We start from the raw sequence: 25,126 nt of genomic DNA on the forward strand, positions 1-25,126 counted from the left end.
TCCCTCGGCCAATAAAGCGAGATGAGCGTCGCAACCCCAGAGTCGGTCACGACTGGACCTAATGGTCAGGGGTCCCTTTACCTTTAAGGTGCTACTGGAAGGATTTTTTTTTTATTTTGTTTCAACTACGGCAGACCAACACCCGCAACTAGAACATGGGGACATCCGATGAACGTTGGAAGATTCCAGACAGGTCAAAGGAAGTCCTTATTCACACAAGGCATAGTTGAACTATGGAACTCACTGCCACAAGAGGCAGGGATAGCCACCAATTTGGACGGCTTTAAAAGGGAGCTAGGCAAATACGCAGAGAAGGCTATTAATGCCTGCTAGCCACAATGGCTAGGATCTCCCTATGTCCTCCCCTCCACAGTCAGAGGCAGTAATGTTTCTGAATCCTAGCTGCTGGGAAACACAGATGGGGCGAGCAGCTCCTGAACTCGGGTCCTGCTTGTGGGCTTCCTGTTGGGACATCGGGTTGGCCACTGGGAGAAGAGGATGCTGGACAAGATGGGCCTTTGACGGTCAAAGTTTGACCTGATCCTTCTGGGCCATGGGTAGGCAAACTAAGGCCCGGGGGCCAGATCCGGCCCAATCGCCTTCTAAATCCGGCCCGCTGACGGTCCGGGAATCAGTGTGTGTTTACATGAGTAGAATGTGTGCTTTTCTTTAAAATGCATCTCTGGGTTATTCGTGGGGCATAGGAATTCATTCATTTATATATTTTTTTTCAAAATATAGTCCGGCCAGCCACAAGGTATGAAGGACAGTGGACCGGCCCCCTGCTGAAAAAGTTTGCTGACCCCTGTTCTGGACTCTTCTCCTGAAATGCATCCCTGACCAACAGCAGAGCACTCTGCGCTGAAATCTCCGGGCATCTTTTTCTTAAAAGGAGGAGGAAATTGCCAACAAGGCAAATTCTCCTCCTTTTTTCCTGGCTCCCACCAGTATCAAAAACGCCGTGTCTTGGGTTACGGGGGCCTGAGAAAAACCGGGAAGGGAAGCTGAGCCTAGCAGAGCGGAAGAAAGCAGATGTTTTGCACAGGGCGAGGAGGTGGGATTAGCACCCTCCGCAGCTGCCGGGTTCATGCTTAGTTACACGAAGCCGATTTCTCTCTGTGTACTCAGGGTGAAAGGGCAGCTGGGAGCGGCTGTGTATTGTCACAGCAGCAGCAGGAGGCCATCTGTGCAATAGCGTGCAAGCCATCCCAGCTTCAGGCTGGATCATAGGCTCCTGGCCACACCAGGCTCTGCTAGATGCAGCTGCGTCGTACACCCTCTGAACCACTCACAGAATCGTAGAGTTGGAAGGGGTCACCAGGGTCATCTAGTCCAACCCCAGGCCATGCAGGAATCTTTTTTGCCCAACATCAGGCTCAGACCCCTGAACCTGAGATTAAGAGTCCCATGCTCTTACCGACTGAGCTGTTCCAGGGATTTAAAGTCTCCTACACAACTTCAAGGAAAACTGACATAACTTGAAAGTAATCAGGGGACAAGCAATATATACCATATTTTTCCGTCTATAAGATGCCCCCATGTATAAGACTATTTTGGGGGACTCAGATTTAAGAAAATGGGGAGAGATGGCCCAGAGTATAAGATGCCCCCTAATTTTTTACATTGGGGGGGGGACCTAGGCTTATACACAGAAAAATACGGTATACAGTGGTACCTCGGGTTACATACGCTTCAGGTTACAGACTCTGCTAACCCAGAAATATTAACTCGGGTTAAGAACTTTGCTTCAGGATGAGAACAGAAATCGTGCTCCGGCGGCGTGGCAGCAGCAGGAGGCCCTATTAGCTAAAGTGGTGCTTCAGGTTAAGAACAGTTTCAGGTTAAGAACAGACCTCCAGAACGAATTAAGTTCTTAACCCAAGGTACCACTGTATATTACTTTGCCGGACAGTGTTAGGATTTTTATGACTTTTGTTAATGATAAAACTAATGATTTATCTCCTTCACATTATATGAGGGTTTGGGTGCCTTGCAGGAAACTGCTCTTTTGACAGATTTTATGTATTTTGGTACGTGTTATTCCAAAACTGCTGTTTCTTATACCTCGCCACCCACGCCTAGAGCACAGCCGACTTCCCATCCCCGCAGGTAAATCGCCCACGGGGGTCCATCAAAGGAACACGGTTTTATGAGTCGCCCTGACAGCTCGTTCAATAATCAAGGCAGCCCCATTCACAGCAGTGCTAAACAAAGCTGTCCCCATGCTACGATTGTATGACACACCCTTTTGAGGGCCGCATTCCCTCCTGGGCAGCCTTCTGGGGGCCGAGAGGCATATGACAGTGGTGGGTGGGGCCAGAGGGGAAAAAGTGGGCGGAGCAACTAATGCAGGGAGAGACCTGAGGGTCAGACAGGGAGGTCTCAAGGTCTGTATTTGGCCCCAGGGTGGAGGCTCCCCACCCCTGATTTCCAGTTCCTTTAAGCTGAGGGGAGGGGGGACTGCCCCACTGAGACTTTCTGTACGCAGATCTAAGGTATCTTGGTTCTCAAACTTAATCTGTTCCAGAAGTCTGTTCCAAAACCAAAGCACTCCAAAACCAAGGTTCGCTTTCCCATAGAAAGTAACGCAAAATGAATTAATCTGTTCCAGACTTTAAAAACAACCCCTAAAACAGAAATTTAACATGAATTTTACTACCTCTACAGTGGTACCTCAGGTTAAGTACTTAATTCGTTCCGGAGGTCCGTACTTAACCTGCACCACTTTAGCTAATGGGGCCTCTCACTGCTGCCGCGCCACCGGAGCACAATTTCTGTTCTCATCCTGAAGCAAAGTTCTTAACCTGAAGCACTATTTCTGGGTTAGCGGAGTCTGTAACCTGAAGCGTATGTAACCCGAGGTACCACTGTATTGTTGTTCTGTTAGTGGTTCTCTTGGCTTTGCAGCTTTTATCCATTTCTTCAGTCACACAATCAATCAATCAGCAGCTGAACTGGGTTCTACTCAGCCACAAAAACAAATTAACCGAAAAAGCCGCAAAAACAAAAAGCAAAAACAAAAGCACCAAATACAAGCTCCAAATATCTAATCGGAAACGGGGGACTCAAATTAGAAATGGAACATTCAGACAGGAAGAGGAACACTCTAATCGGAAGCAGAATACTAAAAACGGAGCAGGTTCAGCTTCCGAAAAAAAGTTTGCAAACCAGAACTGTCACTTCCGGGTTTGCTGTGTTCGGGTTCCAAGTTGTTCGAGAACTAAGCTGTTTGGAAACCAAGGTACCACTGTCGAGAGACAGAGAGAAAGACCACCCTAAGTGTCAGAAGAGAGCCAGCAATAAACCACATGGAGTAAGTGAAGACAACTCTTTATTAGAAGAAACAAGGTCTGCTCAAGAGCGCCTGACCTAATAAGCACAGCAATTTTTCTCGGTAGGTCTTGCCCCTACGATGCAGTTATGGAGGCTGAAGATCCACTCCCCCCTTCCCACAGCTGCCTCAATCTACTCCTTCCCCGGTCCTTCACAAGCAATCTGAGACTATGCCGGCACACCTGCCTTTGCTCCTCCCACTTCATACCACCCCTGGTCCTGGGAGACGGGGTGAGAAACCCATGTTTCTTCGCCAGCCGGACTCATATCTGCCTCTTGGCCTCTCTCCTGCTACTGCTTCTGTTTCTGTTTCTGGCCTCCTCTCTGCCACAGATTCTCCCTGCTCACTAAACCCTGTTACCTCTTCAGCTTCGGGCAACACCTCCTCCCTGTCTTCTCCCTCTGACCACCTATCGTCATCCCTGTTATATACTGAAGTTCTCACCCTGGGCCAGCAGGGGGATACTGTAGATAGTTGTGCAAATGAAGGATCGAAAGTGACGTTCAGTGATTGGATAGTTTGTATGCAAATGAAGGATCGAAAGTGACGTTCAGTGATTGGATAGTTTTAGAAAGTTGCTACAGTTACGTTGTTCTGGAGCTCTATATAAGCAGGCTGACTGAGCTCCTCAGTTCAGTTCTGTCCTGGCCTGTGAATAAACAAGAGCTGTTTGAAGAATCGCTGTGTCGTCTGATATGTTCGCCCACAACTTAACAGTCCCACCACCCATCCCCAAGCTCTAAGTCTTCTTCCTTTGGGGGTTCCCCAGCTGGAGCATCTCACCTCTCCTCTGCATCCAGCCAGTCCATAGCATCGAGGGTTAACTCTGCACTCCCACCCCTACAGCCTTCTACTTCTCCATTAGGTCTTAGGACCGCTGACAGCTGCCTGACGACGGACAAATGTGCCCCCAATTCCTTCCCTCCACCGACACGGGAGAGCTCCAAATTGATACGGACAGCACACTCCCAAACAGACCACATCCCTCTAAAGAGAGCTGCAATCCGTTAACAGGCGTCAGACTAGCCCCAAGGGAGAGCTGGTGGCGGCACTGAAACAGGAGAGGCAGCCAGCATGCCCTTATTGGAAAAACAGGTTTAGAAGGGCACAAGAGCAACTGGTATTCATTCAGAATCATTGCTGCCTCCGGCCATGCGGGCAGAACACAGCCACTGTCATGGCTGGAAGCAGAGGAATGCTGGGAGGAACGAGCCGGGAAGCTGCCAACGGGAGAATCCAGCGCCATCCCAAGACATCTTGGCACCTGAGGCAGACTCCAAAATGGCACCAGGAAAGAAGGGGGCGAGGGAAGATCAACATCAGGAACGAGGAGGAGAAGAAAGATAAGCATCAGGATCTGCTGTCCCTGCGGATCCTGCTTTCAGTTGCCTCCCTCTGCCTTATGGGTGGGCTGGTCCCAGATTAGGCTGAAATCCCAGATCTTAGAGATGTTTAGGGAAGCTTTTAATGTTTGATGCATTACTGTATTTTAATATTTTGTTGGAAGCCGCCCAGAGTGGATGGGGAAGCCCAGCCAGATGGGCGGGGTATAAATAATATTATTATTATTATTATTATTATTATTATTATTATTATTATTATTATTAGATGGTTCTGGAGACCCCATAATTACAAAATGCAGGCTTTATACCGGATGCGTAACTCCACGTCCGGAAATATCCAATTTCTTTATTTCTTAAAAGCATGGTTCTAGACCTCAAGATAGGTGTTTTTAAAAATACATCGGCCAAAAGTTGAAATTTCAGAAGCGAGAGCCCCAAGAGAAGTAAAATAATGTATGCCAATGGGCACATGGAAATTTGGATCTATTTATTTATCAAGGGAGCTTTTACTAGATATACAAATTTGGGTTGGGTGGGTGTGCTTAATTTATTTAAAACGTTATATGCTACCTTTCCCAGATTCGTTGGCTTATGTAAAAATGCATTCTAAAAATAAAGCAATCAGCAAGACAAGCACACAGAAAACTCAGCAATGACAACAGCAAAAAGGAGTTCAGCGGACAAAATATCATTAACTCCGAGAAGCCCGAAAGACGTAGGCAAGTGTGCAGGCTCATCACAAACAAATCTCTCAAACACAATTTATTTTTAGTGTCTGACGGCCAGAAACTCAAAATCTGAAGCTTCTCTTGGTATATAGAGCAGCAGCATTCTGAGTTGCTACATCTGTTGAATGCCTACCTGCCATGAAGCAGTTGCATAAGTACAGAAACAGCGGGCCACAATTCTGTTGGAGGGCATGATGAGCCCTCCCTCTCCTTCCAGCCTTGGAGCTGTAAGAAAGGCTGTTGCCTTTGGACATCACAACAAACCATGGTTTTATCAAAATGGGAGCAAGCCCAATTTCCACCCTGGGCTCTTACTCTTCCCCACCTCACTGCTGGCCTGACCAGGAAAAGCTTCAAGGTTTCTTCTTCCAGTTTTGATTAACTACAGTGTGTCTTGTCACCCGAAGCAAAAAAAACCCCTGTGGTTTCTCTGAAACAAGCCAACTTCAAACCACAGTTTACAAAGTCAGCTTGTTTCAAACAAACCACAGTTAAGATTGCACCCACACTCTAAACTGTGGTTAAACTGTTCAAAAATGGAGGTGAAAAGGGGGCGGGGCATGCACAAGCCCAGTAGAAGCTAGGTTCAACCCCAAAATGACAAACCAGTTTACCATGACATCACAATGCAGCCCAGTTGCTTTGGATCCACTTGCAGTGATTCAGAGACACAGTTCCATTGCAGGATCAGTCCCCCAAAACTACCTCCCCGGCCCCAAGCCTAGAGCTGGGAAAAGGGGTGGGGGGTTCTGGAAATCACCCCCAACTTTGTGCTTGATATCTGGAGGTGCAGGGGCAAAACCTCACCCCTTTTGGAGTGCCTTTTTGGCTAAAGTGTGGGGTGTAAATGCTATAAATCAGGCATAGGCAAACTCAGCCCTCCAGATGTTTTGGGACTCCAACTCCCATCATCCCTAGCTAACAGGACCAGTGGTCAGGGATGATGGGAATTGTAGTCTCAAAACATCTGGAGGGTCAGAGTTTGCCTATGCCTGCAATAAATCAACAAAATAACATTGAAATGCACAGAAATAATTGTGATTTGCAATAGGGGAAGTCTCTGTGAGATGGGGGTTGTGCTGGGGAGTGTGACTCCAAAAATGCCAGTCGCCTACACCCAGCAAACACCTAGCCTGGACCCAAAGACCCCCATGAATGCTTCAGACCGAGAATCGGTTCCATCTGGCAGCGGTTCCCGTTTAACAAGCAAGGAAAACACACACAGCTGAAGGAGTAATTCCTTCTCCCATCGCTTTCCTGGCACGCTGCAGAGCTAATAAAATCTGTGGGGAAGGAGGAGATGAGCAATGGGGTCAGGGTGACCCCGGCAAGGGTGGATTTCAGAGGGAACCACTGGGTATACTCGTTTGCGGAGGGGAATGGGGTGGATTTTCTAAGCCAAGGCCATGCAGAATACAGGAAAGAAAGAAAAACAGTGTGAATTGTTCCCCAGCTCCTCTTTCATTGCTTTTAAATATTGGCAGCTGAGGGGTAGGGGGTGTGTAAAGGAGCCAGAGTCGAGTCGTGGCTGGACTAGGAAAGGGGTAGGGAACGTCCGGCCTACAGATCTTACTAAGCCCAACACGGCTCCTAATTTGGCCTGTGAGACTGTTTTCTGCAAAAAATAAAATAAAATAAAAGGCACCGTTCCAAAGGAGCATTGGGAAGGTTCAAGAGAGCTCCTGAATGTTGCTTTCCAAGAGGGGCTCGCTGATCAGTGCTGTCAACAAGCCCATCTGACTAACAGTGAAGGGCAGGCAAGAAATCTAATAATTAATAATAAAATCCCCTCTTCCACCCAATTATCTTCGTATATACATAAAAGCGTCAGGTATACCACACGCTGAAGTTGGACACTCACTTCCATGCCTCTCATCCACTTTGGTTTCTGCACCGTTTGAGAGGCACTCTGCACATGTTCAGAGGCAAGACCTAATCCACACATGTGGGGTCTAACATTTTTTTAAAAAGGAGGAGGAGGAGGAGGAAATGCCTCATGGGAAAGATGAGCCTGGCAATGAAAGGTTGTGGGTTTAGTTTAGTGCCCATACCACCACACCAAAAAAACCGAAATAAACCCCGAGCCTGATTGTGAGCACCCGATTCAAGCCTGCTGGAAGGGGGCAGGAGAACATGCAATCAGCAAAAACAAAAATGCCAGGAAGCCATGTCAATTGCTCTGGTAACCTTGGCAACCCACAGCCAGACAGTGGCAAGGAGGAGGCCTAGTTGTCACCCATTGGGCTACCCCCCTTCCCCCCAAAAAGGATGGGATCTCAAGCCATTTGGGTCCATGGAACATTTCCTACTAATCACAAAGCATTTTGGGGAAGGGGAGAAAGGGAAAGCTCCCTCCCCCAACACATCCACACATATTGTTTTACTTTATATATTTTCACACAGATGCGAAAATCAGCTCTCTAAAGCAGGGGTAGGCAACCTAAGGCCCGGGGGCCGGATGTGGCCCAATCGCCTTCTTAATCCGGCCCAGGGAATCAGCATGTTTTTACATGAGTAGAATGTGTCCTTTTATTTAAAATGCACCTCTGGGTTATTTGTGGGGCATAGGAATTCATTCATTCCCCCCCCAAAAAAAATATAGTTCTGCCTACCACATGGTCAGGGACGCGGGTGGCGCTGTGGTCTAAACCACAGAGCCTAGGGCTTGCTGATCAGAAGGTTGGCAGTTCGAATCCCCGCAACGGGGTGAGCTCCCATTGCTCGGTCCCTGCTCCTGCCAACCTAGCAGTCCGAAAGCACCTCAAAGTGCAAGTAGATAAATAGGTACCACTCTGGCGGGAAGGTAAACGGCGTTTCCGTGCGCTGCTCTGGTTCGCCAGAAGCGGCTTAGTCATGCTGGCCACATGACCCGGAAGCTGTACCCTGGCTCCCTCGGCCAGTAAAGCGAGATGAGCGCCGCAACCCCAGAGTCGGCCACGACTGGACCTAATGGTCAGGGGTCCCTTTACCTTTACCTTTGCCACATGGTCTGAGGGACAGTGGACTGGCACACAGCTGAAAAAGGTTGCTGACCCCTGCTCTAAGGAAACCCGAAAATTTGAGGGAGAGACCGGGAGGATGGTGTCAATGGGCTGAGAGGAGGAGCTGCACAGCAATGCCTAATCCCCAAAGACAAACCTAATCCCCTCCCCACACTTATTGTCCGCCCTGAGACCTGTGGGTATAGGGCGGTATATAGATTTAATAAATAATAATTGCCCCCCCGGGCTGGTCCATGTTGGGAGTTGTCAGGCCTCATTCCAGTCCCCCTCCTTCTATGACTTGGGGTTCCTTCAAGCTGCACCCACAAAACTCTTCATTTAAAGCAAGGGTGGGCAGTGGCCCTCCAAATGTTGCTGTCTCCAACTCTCATCTGCCCCAACCAGAATATTCACCAATATGGCCAATATTCACAGACTACCCCTAGAAGAGGGGACACAGGTGGCGCTGTGGGTTAAACCACAGAGCCTAGGACTTGCCGATCAGAAGGTTGGCAGTTCGAATCCCTGTGACAGGGTGAGCTCCCGTTGATCAGTCCCTGCTCCTGCCCACCTAGCAGTTCAAAAGCACGTCAAAGTGCAAGTAGATAAATAGGTACCGCTCCAGCGGGAAGGTAAACGGCGTTTCCGTGTGCTACTCTGGTTCACCAGAAGCGGCTTAGTCATGCTGGCCACATGACCCAGAAGCTGTCTGCGGACTGGACTTCCGGGTTGGCGCCATCGCCGAATGGCGGACTCCCTCCGAGCTCCGGAGGGAGCCGGCTCGGCAGGGGCTGGGTTTTACCGCACCGGCGATGCGGGGACCCTTAGAAACCACGGCCACGGGGGCCGTGGACTTGGAGACTCGGCTAGCACCGCTAGCGCCCTCCCGACTCGTGAAGGAGCCTTTTTAAAGGCTACGGATCGGGTGCCGGGGAGAAGCGTGGTGCTTTGAGTCCTCTGCCATCCCTGCCGAGCGAAGCCGCATGCCATCCGGCGGAGAGCGCTGACTTCTTCCATTGAGAATTTGGACTTTTAACAACAACCCGTGAGTAAATTGGAAATCGGGTTTAAAAGAAGAAAAATTTTTGGGATTTGAGACGAGCGGGGGGGGATCTAAAAAGGAAGTCAGTCCCCCTCCCTATTGTAGACATTTTAAAACAAGGATTGGGAAGCCAAGGCCCAAAAAGAACGGTATCTTTGCTAAATTAAGAATTCCATGATGGGAAAGTACAAGAATTGTGCTGGAGGAAGAATTGAAGGAGAAGGAAAATGCACCCCCCTCCCTGGGAACCGGGGCGATTGAGGAGTGAGCCTGGTGAAAAGAGCCGGTGATTTTGACAGCTGTCAAAGTAGCTGTCAAAGTCGGAATATTAAAGAGGATTTTATTACAAGGACCTTGCTGGTCAAATTTGTTACAACTTGATATAATTTGTTAAGACTTGAATACAAAATGGCGAAAATACGGAGAACAATCGGATTTTTGGAAACAAAGTTACAACAACCCCCCTAGAGGAGTTTCGGGACATTACAAAGATGGGCGTAAGCCGGGAAAAATACAACACTCCGGAATCTCACAGAACTGGTTATCTCCTGGGAAAGCTGCAAAACGGAAACTGAATCTTGTCTACAGGGTGTTTAGACTAAAAGGAGACAACAGAATACCTTACTGAAGAAGGAAGGGACTGAACGCAAGTTTTTGTTCCTGAATAACAACAACCCATGTAGAGTTACTAAACTTCTGAATAAGAAAGTTTTAGCAGCGGAACAAGAGGAAGCTGGACTATAACCTTGAAAGAACAATGGGGGGAATTTTATAATTTGACATTTTTAAAGATTTAGGAATTAATTTTTAAAGAAAGTAATCCTAGAAATGGGAAATAATTCTGCAAGGAGTTGGGGGAAAAATGGGATTGATGGACTTAAGATTTCCAGGCTGGAAACATAGATTGGAGGATAAGGGAAATTAAACCGGGGAAGGGGAGGGAGAATTAGAATCCAAAGGCTTGCAACTATTTTCTGAATTGGTTTTCTATTTTCTAATATATTTTTTATTTTTTTATACTTTTATTCTGTGTGCTTTTACTTTAATGGGAAAAAAGGGGGACATTGTGGAAAGAAAAGGGGGTGGGCTATGGGGAGAGATCTTTTGCTTTTTTTTTTATCAAGGGTGTTGCATAAGGTTTGTATAAATTTAAATTTGAACAATGGGGTATATAAATTGTGCTTTAAATCAGAAATAGAACTTGTGGAAACAACAATATGAAAGGGGAATACAGTAGGGGTGGGGGAAGGGGGGAGTCCCAGAAAGTGGATGTTTGAAAATAAGGTTCTGAATGTATCTTCATAATTTCTTTTCTTCTCTTTCTGTATTTTGGAAACTTCAATAAATATTATTTAAAAAAAAAAAAAAAAGAAGCTGTCTGCGGACAAACGCCGGCTCCCTCGGCCAATAAAGCGAGATGAGCGCGCAACCCCAGAGTCATCTGCGACTGGACCTAACGGTCAGGGGTCCCTTTACCTTTACCCCTAGAAGACCACAGCTTAGCCACCCTGCAGCTTCAACTCTTTCAGCTGCTGTTCCTCAAAAAGGGATTCCAAGGTGGCGTACAGAAAAGCGAGAATGAAACTCTTCACCGAAGCATAAAGAAGAAATGTTAATAGACTGGTTTGGGGTTTCAAAAGTCTATTCGGGGTTTCTAGTCCTTAAGAAGAGCTGGCGGCAGCACCCATTTGTTCTCTAGCTAGGGAAAGCTCTCTGCGGGTGCCCCGGCTGATATGATTTTGCTGACTGATTTATGCGACTTTTATCACACCCTACTGTGTGTGTATTTCGTTTTAATATGCCATTCCTTGCGTTCGGGGTCCCTTTAGGCTAAAAAACAGTATATAAATAAATAAATACACAAATGTCATCACCAACCCGGGTGCCCTCCAGTTGTTTTTGGACTACAAATCCCACCAGGCACTGCCAGCCAGAGAAGACTGCTGTTTTGCTGAAACCTTTCAGCGGTTCTCAACCTGTGGGTCCCCAGATGTTGTTGGACTACAACTCCCATCATCCCTGAGCTCTGGCCTTGCTAGCTAGGGGTGATGGGAGTTGTAGTTCAACAACATCTGGGGACCCACAGGTTGAGAAAGGCTGCAAGTTTAACTTCAAGCAATTGGTAATACTAAATAATAATAAAAGAGAAATCAATGTAACATCAACTCGTAGGACCGCAGGGGCATTACCTGAACTTCTCGGGTGTGATAGGCAATGATGAGTCCCAGCAAGATGATGGTGGAAAGGCTTATAAGGCATTTGAGCGCCAGTGAGAACATGGAGCCCTGTCAAACCGAGAAGGAAGGGAGAGGTTAGCCGTAAAGTTCAAAGCAACACACACACAATAACCCTGCAGAGCAGACCCTTCTCCCTTTCACAGGGGGGCTTGAAGCAGCAGGGTATTTTAGGGCAATGGATAATAGCAATAATAACAGGGTTGCAACCTATGCTAGTCCTACTCACAGTACATTCACTGAAATCAACATAACTGAGGCCACTGTCTGCACCATACGTATAAAGAAGAAGAGTTTGGATTTGATATCCCACTTTATCACTACCCGAAGGAGTCTCAAAGCGGCTAACCGTCTCCTTTCCCTTCCTCCCCCACAACAAACACTCTGTGAGGTGAGTGGGGCTGAGAGACTTCAGAGAAGTGTGATTAGCCCAAGGTCACCCAGCAGCTGCATGTGGAGGAGCAGGGAAGCGAACCCGGTTCCCCAGATTACGAATCTACCGCTCTTAACCACTACACCACACTGGCTCCACTTTAAACATAGAATCATAGAACTGCAGAATTGGAAGAGACCCCATGGATCATCATCTTATTATTATTCTTATTCTTATTATTATTATTTATACTCCGCCCATCCGGCTGGGTTTCCCCAGCCACTCTGGGCAGCTCCCAACAGAATATTAAAAACACGACAAAACATCAAACGTTAAAAACTTCCCTAAACATAGTTGTTTATTTCCTTGACATCTGATGGGAGGGCATTCCACAGAGCGGGTGCCACCACCGATAAGGCCCTGTAACCTCACTTCTCGCTGTGAGGGAACCAGCAGAAGACCCTCAGAGCTGGACCTCAGTGTCCAGGCTGAACGATGGGGGTGGAGACGCTCCTTCATCCCATCTGGACTATTTATTAACTTGCACCAGAGTCCTAACCACATCTACTCAGAAGGGAGCCCTACTGAATTCAATGGGTTTTACTCCCTGGTAAGTGGGGTGAGGATTGCAGCCTCATTTCTCAGCAACTAAGGACAGCTTGAGCTGGGGAGATGATTTTGAATGATTTTGAAACAGCAGCTGGCGTTTCCCCATCCTTGGGTGCTTTAAGGTCAAATAAAAGTGATCCAGTCGTGTCTCCTTGTCTCGCCCCCCCAAAAAAAGAATAAGCCACAAAGAAGTGCAAAGGCATTTCGATTTCTTAACAAGCATTTTGTTCCATCAGTTGCTTCTGCTAGGGGTACAGTGCCTGCTGTTTCTGGAGGGCAAAATAAAGCTTGGAACGAAAATAATCACCATTTTCATTCATGCCCTCATTTACTGAGCACACATCCCTCACTGATTTTTGTTTTTTAATGGTAATTGCTTCCTCGGTGGCCCCAGTACACACACACTCATTAGTTGAGGATATTACTTGGGTAATAACTGTGTCCTTTCCATTTCTCCACCGTGCTTGTATTGTGTTCTCCCTGCCCTTACTCCCTCCGGCTTCTTTCATTTTACAGAAAAAGAAATACAGATTTATTCTTTTCCAGGAGGCAAAAGCAGAATAAGCATCTAGCAGCATTTCGCTGCTGCTGCTCTACTTGCCGTGAGATGCATTTATGAGGGCTGCACTCTGCACGTGCTCAGGGGCACCTCATTTATTTTTATTCATCGAAAAGCAGCTCCCTGTCAAAGGGGAAGAGAGTCGAGAGCCAGGTACAGAAGGGCTCTGCTAAGTGGGGGGCCTCATCTGCTCAGAGCAAAACCCTGCAGGGTCCTCATGTTGGCAGTAGGTGTGACTAAGAAAGCGGGGTTCACAATGCACCCCATCCCTCTTGATTGCTTATTCAGCTGTTTCCCAACCCACTGGGCAGTGGTGGGTGTTATGTACTGAAGTTCTCACCCTGGGCCAGCAGGGGGATACTGTAGATAGTTTTCACTCAGGTCCACATATGCAAATAAGGGATTGAAAGTGACGTTCAGTGATTGGATAGTTACAGAAAGTGGTTACTGTTGCGTTGTAGTGGAGCTCTATATAAGCAGGCTGGCTGAACCCTTCAGTTCAGTTCTGTTCTGGCCTGTGAATAAACAAGAGCTGTTTGAAGAATCGCTGTGTCGTCTGATATGCTCACCCGCAACTTAACAGTGGGGATCTTAGAAAGGGGGTGGTGAACCTGCGTTATCTCCCTTCCGCCTGCAGAAATTCAACAGGGCTGACAATGGGGAGAGGTAAAACATGCCGGCTGGATTTTTGCAGCTGTTAGAAAGGCACAGGAGCCCCGCAGAGCAAAGGACTGTTGGCAATTTTCTAGGAGAGCTTAAAGCAGAGGCCCTCCAGGCAGCGGAGAACCCAAAGTTATTTCTCAGAACGATTTCCTTCTGATCCTCTCCATTACTGTCCATCGATTTCTCTCTCCCTCGTTGAGGAACAGAGAAGTTAGCCCTCCGCTGGAAAGAGCCCCTTCATTTACCAAAAAAGGCATTAAAGCCTCATTATGCTTAGTACCATCGGCAAGGAGCACACACTCCTGCCCTGACCCTCTCGAGGCTTTAGATATTTCTCATCCCAGCCTAGCGCAAAACCCAATTAGTGTCTCTGGATGGATCGAAGCGACCTGAAATTAGCCACTTGCGAATCGCTCGGGGAAAGAGCAAATGGCGGCGGTTACCCCACACGCACCTGCCCATCCCAAAACCGCTTTCCTCCCAAAATCCACAGGCTGCAATCCAGAACATAGCCAATCCCCACTGAACATAACAGCAGCCTGTTGGATCAGGCCAACAGCCCATCAAGTCGAGCCTCCTGTTCTCACAGTGGCTGGCCAAACACGCCGGGGGGGGGGACCCCGCAAGCAAGGCCTGACCCATAGCTGTCAACCGTCCCTTATATGGTGGGAAAGTCCCTTATCCCAGCGCCGTGTCCCGCTGCTGTCCCTTATTGTTGATGTCCCTTACATTTCCCAGGTTTCAAAGGAAGCAGCTCCTCTCCCTCCCTCCCTCCTTGCCGGCCAGGGAGGAGGGAGGCTCCAACTGTGTTGCTTGGCTGCGTTGCTCACCCAATAAGGAGCCTAAGAACGACTGGGGGGTGGAGCTTGCATGCCTTGTGCCGATCAAATCGGCCACGTTGCCTGGGGACTCGCCTTTGCTCAGCGCTTCCCAGCGGAGAGGTGACGGTGGTTTTCCTTGCTGCATCCCCTTTGCCGGGTTGCTGCACTGTGGGAACCACCGCTTGAGGCTTCGTTTGGCTGCTGGCTGGGCTTTCTGCCCTTGGCTCGGAGGGGCTCAGAAGTCGAACATACCTGTGCTCTGAAAATTCCTTATTTTGGCTGCTGATCCCTTATTTCCGAGGTTGCTGGTCCCTTATTTTCAAATCTGTAAGTTGACAGCGATGGCCTGAGCGCACCAGCAACTCCCTCCACCTGCTATTCCCAGACATTTGTATTCAGGTGCACATTAGCACTTCCAACGGTGGAGGCAGAACACAGCCATACCCACCATGATTTTGTCCAATCCTCTTTTAAAACCATCCAAGTTAGTGGCCTTCACTCTTCTCAGAGCCAATTCCAAATTTTAACCATGTGCAGGGAAGTAGTTCCTTTTGCCTGCCCTGAACCTTCCAACATTCCGCTTTATGGGAAACTCCCCTATCCACACCTCCAACCTTTCTCCTTTTCTCTAATCCATGGGTAGGCAAACTAAGGCCCGGGGGCCGGATCCGGCCCAGTCGCCGTCTAAATCTGGCTCGTGGACGGTCCGGGAATCAGCATGTTTTTACTTGAGTAGAATGTGTCGTTTTATTTAAAATGCATCTCTGGGTTATTTGTGAGGCCTGCCTGGTGTTTTTACACGAGTAGAATGTGTGCTTTTATTTAAAATGAATCTCTGGGTTATTTGTGGGGCACAGGAATTCGTTCTTCTTTTTTCAAAATACAGTGGTACCTCTGGTTACATACGCTTCAGGTTACATACGCTTCAGGTTTCAGACTCCGCTAACCCAGAAATAGTGCTTCAGGTTAAGAACTTCGCTTCAGGATGAGAACAGAAATCGTGCTCCGGCGGCGCGGCAGCAGCAGGAGGCCCCATTAGCTAAAGTGGTGCTTCAGGTTAAGTACAGTTTCAGGTTAAGAACGGACCTCCGGAACGAATTAAGTACTTAACCCCAGGTACCACTGTATAGTCCGCCCCCCCCCCAGGTCTGAGGGACAGTGGACCGGCCCCCTGCTGAAAAAGTTTGCTGACCCCTGCTCTAATCCATAAAGCCTGCCAGTGTTAGGAACTCAGATATGTAAACTAGGCACCAAACAGCTCCTTAAAACCAAGGCTGTAGTCGCCAAAACATAACATCTAGTTGCCATTTTGGGGCAAGATGGGTCTAAAGCCTTATTTTTCAGATGAATGATTGGCTGTGATTGATTCTCAGCTAAGCATCTGGCTAGTTCAGATGTCAACCCTGAGCTAGGTTAAGAGCTTTGAGAACTTAAAGAAGAAAAGTTGCTTGACCCAGGGACAGTCCACATGTATATTGGCCTATTCCGACCCCTTTTTCTTAATGGTGGCTGCACAGAAAAGGCATTTTGGTTCCAGAAATTCATTCCGATTGTGTAGATATAATATAACTGATAGAATTCTACATGATCAGGAGTGTTAGTATGTGAGAACAGTCCAGATCCAATGATCCCTGGGCATGCACCTCAAAATGGCAGAGATGCCAGGCGCCCAGGCATCTTCACTTGGTCGCAAGTGGTCAAAAGCCAAGTGCAAAATGCGCCCGGCGCCTGGCTAGTTTTGAACACTGAAAGCCCCGATGTTGCTCCATCCCCTTGTTAAACAGGGGTGTCATACAGGTAGCTATGCTGGATCACAAGGTCTGAGGCAAAATCCTCCTGCCAGAGAAATCAGGGAAAGGTTTCATTTTTTTTATTACCTATGTTAGCCTGGAATAGATTTGGACTCGCTGGCAGAGAACAGGCAAGGAAGAAGCACAGAAATTGGGATGGAGCGATCTCTCTTAACAGTTTGGCCTTGCTGTGTTATGTATTTGAAGATGACAGAAACAAGAGAGAGACCGGAAAATTTTTGATACTCTCTTTGTTAAACGCTACCTGGATCAAATCAGCTAAACATGAGCAATCAGACCATTGGCCACGGCTGCTGTGGTTGATAGGAGTTGGGAGTCTAGCCACATCCATTCAACTCAAGCCAAGTGCCTTACTCATGAAGCAAACTTCGCGGCTCAGCTGGGATTCGAACTGGCGTCTCCCAAATCCTACCCCAGCACTCTAAACATGTGGCATAGTGGTTCAAGAGTGTCAGCCTGGGATGGGAAAGGGACGCAGTCAAATCCACACTCAGTCACAAAGCTCACAAGGTCAGCTTGGGCCGGTCGCCATATCTTGGGCCTACCTCACAAGGCTGTTGGGGAGAACTAGTCTCCCCCCTTGCCATTATTCCACACCTTGGGTCTGAGGATGTTTTTCTTTTATGTCTAGTTTTTCTTTTATGTCTAGTTTCAGACCTTTCACTCAAGCAAGAGGAAGATAACAACCCCATGAAAATACAACTACTTGCATGTAACTAGGGGGGTTTGGGTTTTTTTTTGCGTGAAACCTATTTTCACCTGGATTACTTTAAGTGTTGCTGGACTACAATTCCCATAATTCCCTGGACATTGGCCACACTGACCGGGGCCCCAAGGGTCCGGTTCTAAGGCAACAAAATACAGTGGTACCTCTGGTTACATACGCTTCAGGTTACATACACTTCAGGTTACACACTCCACTAAGCCAGAAATAGTGCTTCAGGTTAAGAACTTTGCTTCAGGATACGAACAGAAACCGGGCTCCAGCAGCGCAGCGGCAGCAGCAGGCCCCATTAGCTAAAGCGGTGCTTCAGGTTAAGAACAGTTTCAGGTTAAGAACGGACCTCCGGATGAATTAAGTACTTAACCTGAGGTACCACTGTAGCCATAATCTCTCAGACTATCCAACCTTCCAGGGTTGTTGTGAGTTTAAAATGGAGAGGGAGAGAGAACCATGTATGCCACCTGGAGGTCCCTGTAGGAAAGTGGGATAGAAATGTAATAACAGGCAGTGCGGTGCAGTGGTTAGCTGTCGGACGATGACCTGGGAGACCAGGGTTCAAAGCCCCACTCAGCTATGAAGCTCATTGGGGTCAGGGCCTCTTGGCCTATCCTACCTCACAGGGTTGTTGTGGGGATTAGCAGAGGAGGGGGAGAGTCATGCAAGCCACCTTGAGCTCTGTACAGGAAAAGGTGGGCTATGCATGCAATAAATAAACAGCTTGAAGCCGCTCCTCTGCATTCAGCCCCCCTCCAAAAATAAAAACTCTGTTCCTCCCACCCCACAAAGTAAAAAGGCATACCCCAGTTGGGAGACCATGGGGGCTCAAAGCAGAGCAGCGAGAGGGAGGAACTGGCAAAGGTTTCGGCACAAAATGTTGCCCATTTCAAAGAAGAAGAAAACTGCAACATGCAGATTTCTAAGGATAAAGGCAGGCTGATTGGCATCCCTGCAGGGGCACTGCTGGCAAGGCGCCACCCGAGCCCAGCCCTGGTGGAAGGGAATTCTCTGCCCGCCTCTGCTCACAGCTGTTAGTTCCCCTCTTCCCCAGCCGCCCACGCAAAGGGTGCCCCTTGCCAACTCAGCTCCAATTTCCTGAACACAATAGGATTGGCCGGGGAAGGGCAGGGGGAAGGAACTGGGGCTTTTGGGGTGGGGTGGGGAGAGGCGCGGTTGCGGAGCATTATTTATAGCTCCCAGGAATCTCCAGCTCCACCGCAAAAAGCGGGAAGCAAGGGGAGCGGCGTGCCACCCTCTCCTTTGAGCCAAACGGCATGGAATCAAGAGCAGAAACTGCCAAGCTGTCCCCTCAACTGTGGATGCTGCCCCCCACCTGCTCTGCCCTGGTCTGGATGGCAGTGGGTAATGACAGAAAGAGATTGGTCCCATCTGCAGTGTGCATGTGAACCAGCATCATACCGCTTTGAATAGTCATGGCTTCCCCCGCAAAGGATTCTGGGAAACGACATTTGTTAAGGGTGGTTAGGAGACCCCACTTCCCCTCACGGAGCTATAATTCCCAGAGGAGAAGGGACTTAAACCGCTCTGGGAACTGTAGCTCTGCAAGGGGAAGGAGAGAAGGTCTCCTAACTCTCAGCACCCTTAACAAACTACAGTTCCCATAATTCCTTGGGGGAAGCCATGACTGGTTATAGCACTCAGTGCTTTAAATGGATGGTGTATGTGACCATTATTACCACCACAGCTGTTTGGCCGGGTCCTGTACAGTGGTACCTCGGGTTAAGTACTTAATTCATTCCAAAGGTCTGTTCTTAACCTGAAACTGTTCTTAACCTGCAGCACCTCTTTAGCTAATGGGGCCTCCTGCTGCCACCGCGCCGCCGGAACCCAATTTCTGTTCTTATCCTGAAGCAAAGTTCTTAACCTGAAGCACTATTTCTGGGTTAGCGGAGTCTGTAACCTGAAGCGTATGTAACCTGAGGTATCACTGTACTTGAAATTGCCTCTGTTAAGCCATATTCACACCCTTGTTTAAAGCACTATGGCAGTCATAAGCAAACCCAGACCTCCAGATGTTTTGGAACTACTACTCCCATCATCCCTAGCTAACAGGGCCACTGGTCAGGGATGATGGGTCCCAAACAAAGCTGTCAACGTTTCCCCCCTTTTTTTTTAAGGGAAATTCCCTTACTCCGAATAGGATTCCTTGCAAGAAAAGGGAAAAGTTGACAGCTATGGTCCCAAAACATCTGGAGAGCCGAGTTTGCCTATGCCTGCACTATGGTATCACAGTCATGGCTTCCCCCCCCAAAGGATTCTGGGAAGTGTTGTTTGTTAAAGGTGCTGAGAGTTCTTCAGAGGCCGCCTACGTTCCCCTCACAGAGCTACAATTCCCACCGTTCCCTGTGAAGGGGGATCGATTGTTAAACCACTCTGGGAATTGCAGCTCTGTGAGGGGGAATATGAGACCCCGACAACTCTCAGCACCCTTAATAAATACGAAGAAATGTGCAGGGACATCCTAAGCGATTTCTGCAAAATGAGAGTGACTGTGGCCACCTTGCATATTTTTCCTGGTACTGAGGAATGCTGCTCCCTGTTACTGTTAGACACCAACAGCATCCGTTTGTGTGTGTAAAAAAAAATCAATATTGTGTAATCGCCACAATCAGGATCAGCAGGAAAAAACTGATTTCCTGTGGTAAGAATACAGTTGCATGGGGTGGCTGTCTTTCTAATTTTGTGTCCTGCTGCAGCCATTTTGCGTTAGGCCGTGCCCATTCCCCTATAAGCAGCTTTTTTGTGACAGGCGCCCTCAGTGCTCTCTCAAAATTCAAAATGTGTCTGTTAACTGTGCCTGAGCTTAACCATTGCATATCACTTCCTTGTTTACTTAGGCCTCCAGTCTTCTTCTATTGTTTCACCTGTGGTCAAATCTGTAAGACTGTAAGCTCATAGGGGCAGGGCCCTGTCCTCTTGGACTCTGTATAGCACCAGACACACCCTAAATAACAATAATGTGTTCTTATTTTTGTTACAATTCCCAGAGTTCCCTGGGAAGAAGAATCTATTGTTAAACCACTCTGGGAACTGTAGTTCTGAGAGGGGAATGGGGGGACCTCCTAACATCTCTCAGCACCCTTGACAAACTACAACTCCCAGAATTGTTTGGGAGAAGCTATGATGTATGTTGTGAATTTGGCCTCGATGACAAGCTGGAACGTGCGCAGAGAAGGGCGACCAAGATGATCTAGGGTCAAAATATGATTATGACTGTGATATGGTTTATGAAATAATGATTTTGGAAACTGCTATATATAATTACTAAGAAATTCAGATGGAAGAGATTTGAGGAAGTCAAATAATATGTTTATGAAGATGGATTCTAATTAATTAAGTGTTAGTGTACTGAAGATTTGTTGTATTTTATGTTTTATATTCTTTTTTCTCTTTCTTTTTTCTATGTTATTCTTTTTTCTTTATTATTGTCAATCTTTTCTTTTGTTATATTTATGTATGGAAAATAATAAATATTATTTTTTTAAGAAAAAATATGATCTAGGGTCTAGAAACCAAGCCTTATGAGGAACGGTTGAAGGAGCTGGGTACGTTTAGCCTGGAAAAGAGGAGACTGAGAGGGGGTTGGACTAGATGACTCTTGGGGTCCCTTCCAACTCCACAATTTTATGATTCTATGGTGATCTTTAAGCTCTATCGGATTCATCTGAGAAATTTCACACAGTGCCTACGGCCTCTCTCACTGAACAAACAAGATTAACCGAGCAGTCCTCAGTCTACTTAGAAGGAAGCCCCACTGTGTCCAATGGGATTTACTCCCAGGTAAAAAAAACAAAGTGAGGATGACAGCTTTCAGGAGTGCTTAAGTTTTTCCTTCCAGGTTCTCACTTGTCCCATCACCCCTCCTAAAAATTTCACAGTTCCTAGATTTCAGCTCAAGCTCATAACAGGCACAACAGCTATGCTCCAACCAGACCTTGGGCTGGCAAGATTTATTTACACATCAGCAGGGGAGAGAGAATAAAAGTCAGTTTGGGAAAAGGAAAGAGGAAACCTAGCTCTGACTGTTGCATCTCTGCAGATTCATTTTGAATATCCAGAACCTCACAGACAGAGCCTGCAGGGCCCTCCAACAGTGGCAGGACAAATTGATAAAATCTGGTATGTACAGTGGTACCTTGGGCTACAGGCGCTTCAGGTTACATACGCTTTAGGTTATAGAGTTCGCTAACCCAGAAATAGTACCTCGGGTTAAGAACTTTGCTTCAGGATGGGAACAGAAATCGTGCTCCGGCGGTGCAGTGGCAGCGGGAGGCCCCATTAGCTAAAGTGGTGCTTCAAGTTAAGAAAAGTTTCAGGTTAAGAACGGACCTCCGGAACGAATTAAGTTCTTAACCCGAGGTACCACTGTAGTAGCTTTGATTTAGATGACAAACTTCAGCAACTAAACAAGCAAGCAGATACATTTCTGGGTCTGCCTATTTTCATCCTGTGCTTTTTCCATTGTTTCCTCTGTACGAAGTTTTTAAAAGATTAACAAATATGTTGATAAAAAGGAAACAAAAATGCACTAATGTTTTTCTAAGTAACGAAGGGAATGGTCAATTCAGTAAATCACAGAATCATACAATTGTAGAGTTGGAAGGGACCCCAAGGGTCATCTAGTCCAACCCCTTGAAATGCAGGAATCTCAGCGAATGCAAAGGTGCACAATCTCCTGAGGGATGTTCAGTCGGAATCTCCCTTCTTGTAACCTGAATCCATTTGTTCAGGTCCTGCGCTCCAGAGCAGAAGAAAACCATCTTGCTCCATCTTCCATGTGACAGCCCTTGAGATATTTTAAGGTGGCTATCCTATCTTCTCTCAATCTCCTCTTTTCCAGGCTAAACATACCCAGCTCCTTCAACCATTCCTCATAAGGCTTGGTTTCCAGACCCTGGAACTCTGGCAACTTAATCTTTCTAGTTCCTTTTATTTTCCTTTCCTTTCCTTCTCCTGAAAGCTGCTATTAAAATTCAACTGGGGGGGGGGGTTTGAAAAAAAGCAAAATAAGAAGGTAAGGATCTGCATAAAACAAGGGTGCCCCTGAGGATGCGCAGATTCCCCCGCACAAAGTAGTTCAACTCACAAAGAATCAGGGATTTGGGGCTGGGAGCTGACACTGCTTAGCTGCCTTGATCTCCATCACCTCCTTAATAGATATATTTTTAAAAAGATACCAAGCGCTGCTCTTCCTCAGAGCTGGGAAAAGAGTGAATGCAGAATCAAGATTGGGGGGGGGGGGGAGAGGGAAGGCAAGAGATATATTTAGCTACCAACTGGCATGAGAAGAAAGAAACGCTTCCCCCAGCCTAACCTTGAGACCTGCTATTGTGTTGCAACAAGGGGCAGACTCCAGATCACACCAACCTCAGAGGTGGCAAAGTGCCAGCGTCACACACATTCTTCGTGGGGTTTTGTTTTGTGGGGTTTTTTTCCGGGTGGTGGTGGTGGGGAGAAGAGTGTGAGGGTGTGTGATTTTCCTTGGCAAGTCCCCAGAGAGCAGCCCTGCCTCCCCGCCAGGCTTCTCAGGCCCTGGAAAGAGTTCCCATGCCAACGTTCCCTTCCCCGCAGAGAACTTCACTCCTTCCCCCAGCCTTCTAAATGCAGACACGCAGGTACCCAGGCGAGCCTGGCAGGAGAGCGGGGAAGGTGGTGTCGAAATCAGAAGCAATCAGGGCAAGGGAGAATATCTTAGCATTCATCCCAGGGATTAGGGGGGGGGGACCCAGTGCCCTCGGGGGAGGCAGCTAGACTCCAGCTCCCAGCAGCCCCCAGAGAGCACAGAGGTGATGGGTGCTGTAGTCCAGCAACACCTGGAGGGCTTCAGCAGCATCCTAAACACATGTCCCAACCAATCAGGGACCACATATTAAATGCACTCACAGAAGGGTGCAGTGATGTCTCCTGGACTTCAGCTCCTATCAGCATGGCCAGTGGTCAGGGATGATGGGAGCTGAAGTCCAGCAACAACTGGAGGGCTTCGGCGGCATCCTAAACACATGTCCCAACCAATCAGGGACCACATATTAAATGCACACACAGAAGGGTGCAGTGATGTCTCCTGGACTCCAGCTCCCATCAGCATGGCCAATGGTCAGGGATGATGGAAGCTGAAGTCCAGCAACACCTGGAGGGCTTCGGAGGCATCCTAAACACATGTCCCAACCAATCAGGGACCACACTCGCAAAAGGGTGTAGTGATGTCTCCTGGACTCCAGCTCCCATCAGCCCCCAGCCAGAATGGTCAATGGTCAGGGATTATGCATCTGGGAGGGCCATAGTTGTGTGGTGGTTCGAGTGTTGGACTAGGGCCTGGGTGGCCAAGGTTCAAATCCCCACCTGACCAAGAAGATCATGGGGTGACCTTGGGCCAGTCGCTCCCTCTCAGTCTAACCTACCTCACAGGGTTGTTGCGGAGACCAAGAGACCCACGTACACTGCCCTGATCTCCTTGGAGAAAATGGTGGGATATGAATGCAATCAATGTGTGTGTGGGGGGGGGATCACAGTTTTCCCTAACCCTCATTTATGCATCACTCCACAGAATCCCCACAACAACCCTGAAAGGCAGGGCAGTATGACTGTTGTTATAGCCATAATGCAGAAAGGGCATCGAGGCAGAGAGCTTAAGGAAGGGGAGGGGAATTGAGGCAGCCACAATCGGGAATCCAAGGACACAGTCCAGCCTGGGGATAATAATCAGGGTGCAATGCAGAACCAGCAAGGGGTGTGGCGTGGAGAGCCAGACAGAGAGGTCCAGGGGGCCACATGCTCAACCTTAAGATTCCCAGTCCCACCCACACCTTTGCAAGTCTGACACGGTGTGCTTGCTCTCTCCCTAGGCTAGGATGCAGTACAGGAACAAGCAGATGAATTAATGGAGGAGAATGCCTGCTGCGCATGTGCAGGGCAGCCGCACTTTGCCAGCTGACAAACCGTCTCACACCCACCCAGCCAGGAAGGTCTATTTGTTTGTTTTATTCCTTGCATTTCTCGCCACCTCTTCCTCCACAGAGCTCAAAGGTGGTGGTGCCCTTGCTCCCCCCAGCGCTTCATCTCTGTAAGGGAAGATTATGTGCAGAAAGAGCAGCTGCCAGATTTTACTGCCACACAACAACCACCCTGCGAGGTAGGCAAGAAACAGCAATTAGCCCAAGGTTGAGAAAGATTCATTCTGGCAGCCTCAGTCTGTCCTCAGCCGACCCCACCTACCTGCCCTTTTAACTACAACCAATCAGGGGACGGCTCAGCCTCCCATTGGCTCTGGCTCCACCCACCGCTGGGCTGCCCGCCTTCCTCTCTGCCACGCCCACCCCACTCCCCCCCCTTTACGCTCACAACAACCTTGCAAGGTAGGTTAGGCCAAGAGATTGTTATTGGCGCAGATCCCCGTCCCCCATGAACATAATCGGCTGGGTGGGGATTTGAACCCATATCTCTACCAGTCCGAGTCTGGCGCTCTAACTGCCACACCGCTCTCAGTTCCCCCAGTACTGAGTTCAGCTCCAAAGAGTTTGCAAGCCCATAGCTGCTGGCTAGCTCAGTCAGTAGAGCAGGAGACTCACAATCTCAGGGTTATGGGTTTGAGACCCACATTCGGCAAAAGCCTCCTGCATTGCAGGGGGTTGGACTAGAAGACCCTGGTGCCCCCTTGCAATTCTACATTACTATGATTCCTCTCTGAATCTGAGATTTAAAGTCCCATGGCACAAAGGGGTCGCAATAGGCGTAAATGCACGTTCCTCGGGTGTCAGAATCTTAAAGGGCACCTTCCCCTTGTCTGCCCCAGACTCTTGATGGAAAGGCAATGGGGAGGGGGATCGAAATGAAATTCGGAATGAATAGGATCTAGGACATTCCCTAAGGAAGTCAGACTATCCTCCACC

General features: G+C 48.2%; 1 protein-coding gene across 1 annotated transcript in view; it reads right to left on the reverse strand.

Annotated features, from left to right (window-relative positions):
- The window catches only part of KCNN3 (potassium calcium-activated channel subfamily N member 3), a 92,043-nt gene that overhangs the window by 60,867 nt on the left and 6,050 nt on the right, over nucleotides 1-25,126 (reverse strand). The window contains exon 2 of the mRNA XM_083591143.1: nucleotides 11,618-11,713. Coding sequence (XP_083447269.1) covers nucleotides 11,618-11,713 — 96 coding nt within the window. The remainder of the gene's footprint in view (nucleotides 1-11,617; nucleotides 11,714-25,126) is intronic.

This window comes from Podarcis filfolensis (genome assembly GCF_964270895.1).
Source record: "Podarcis filfolensis genome assembly, chromosome: 16".
NCBI classification, from domain to species: domain Eukaryota; kingdom Metazoa; phylum Chordata; class Lepidosauria; order Squamata; family Lacertidae; genus Podarcis; species Podarcis filfolensis.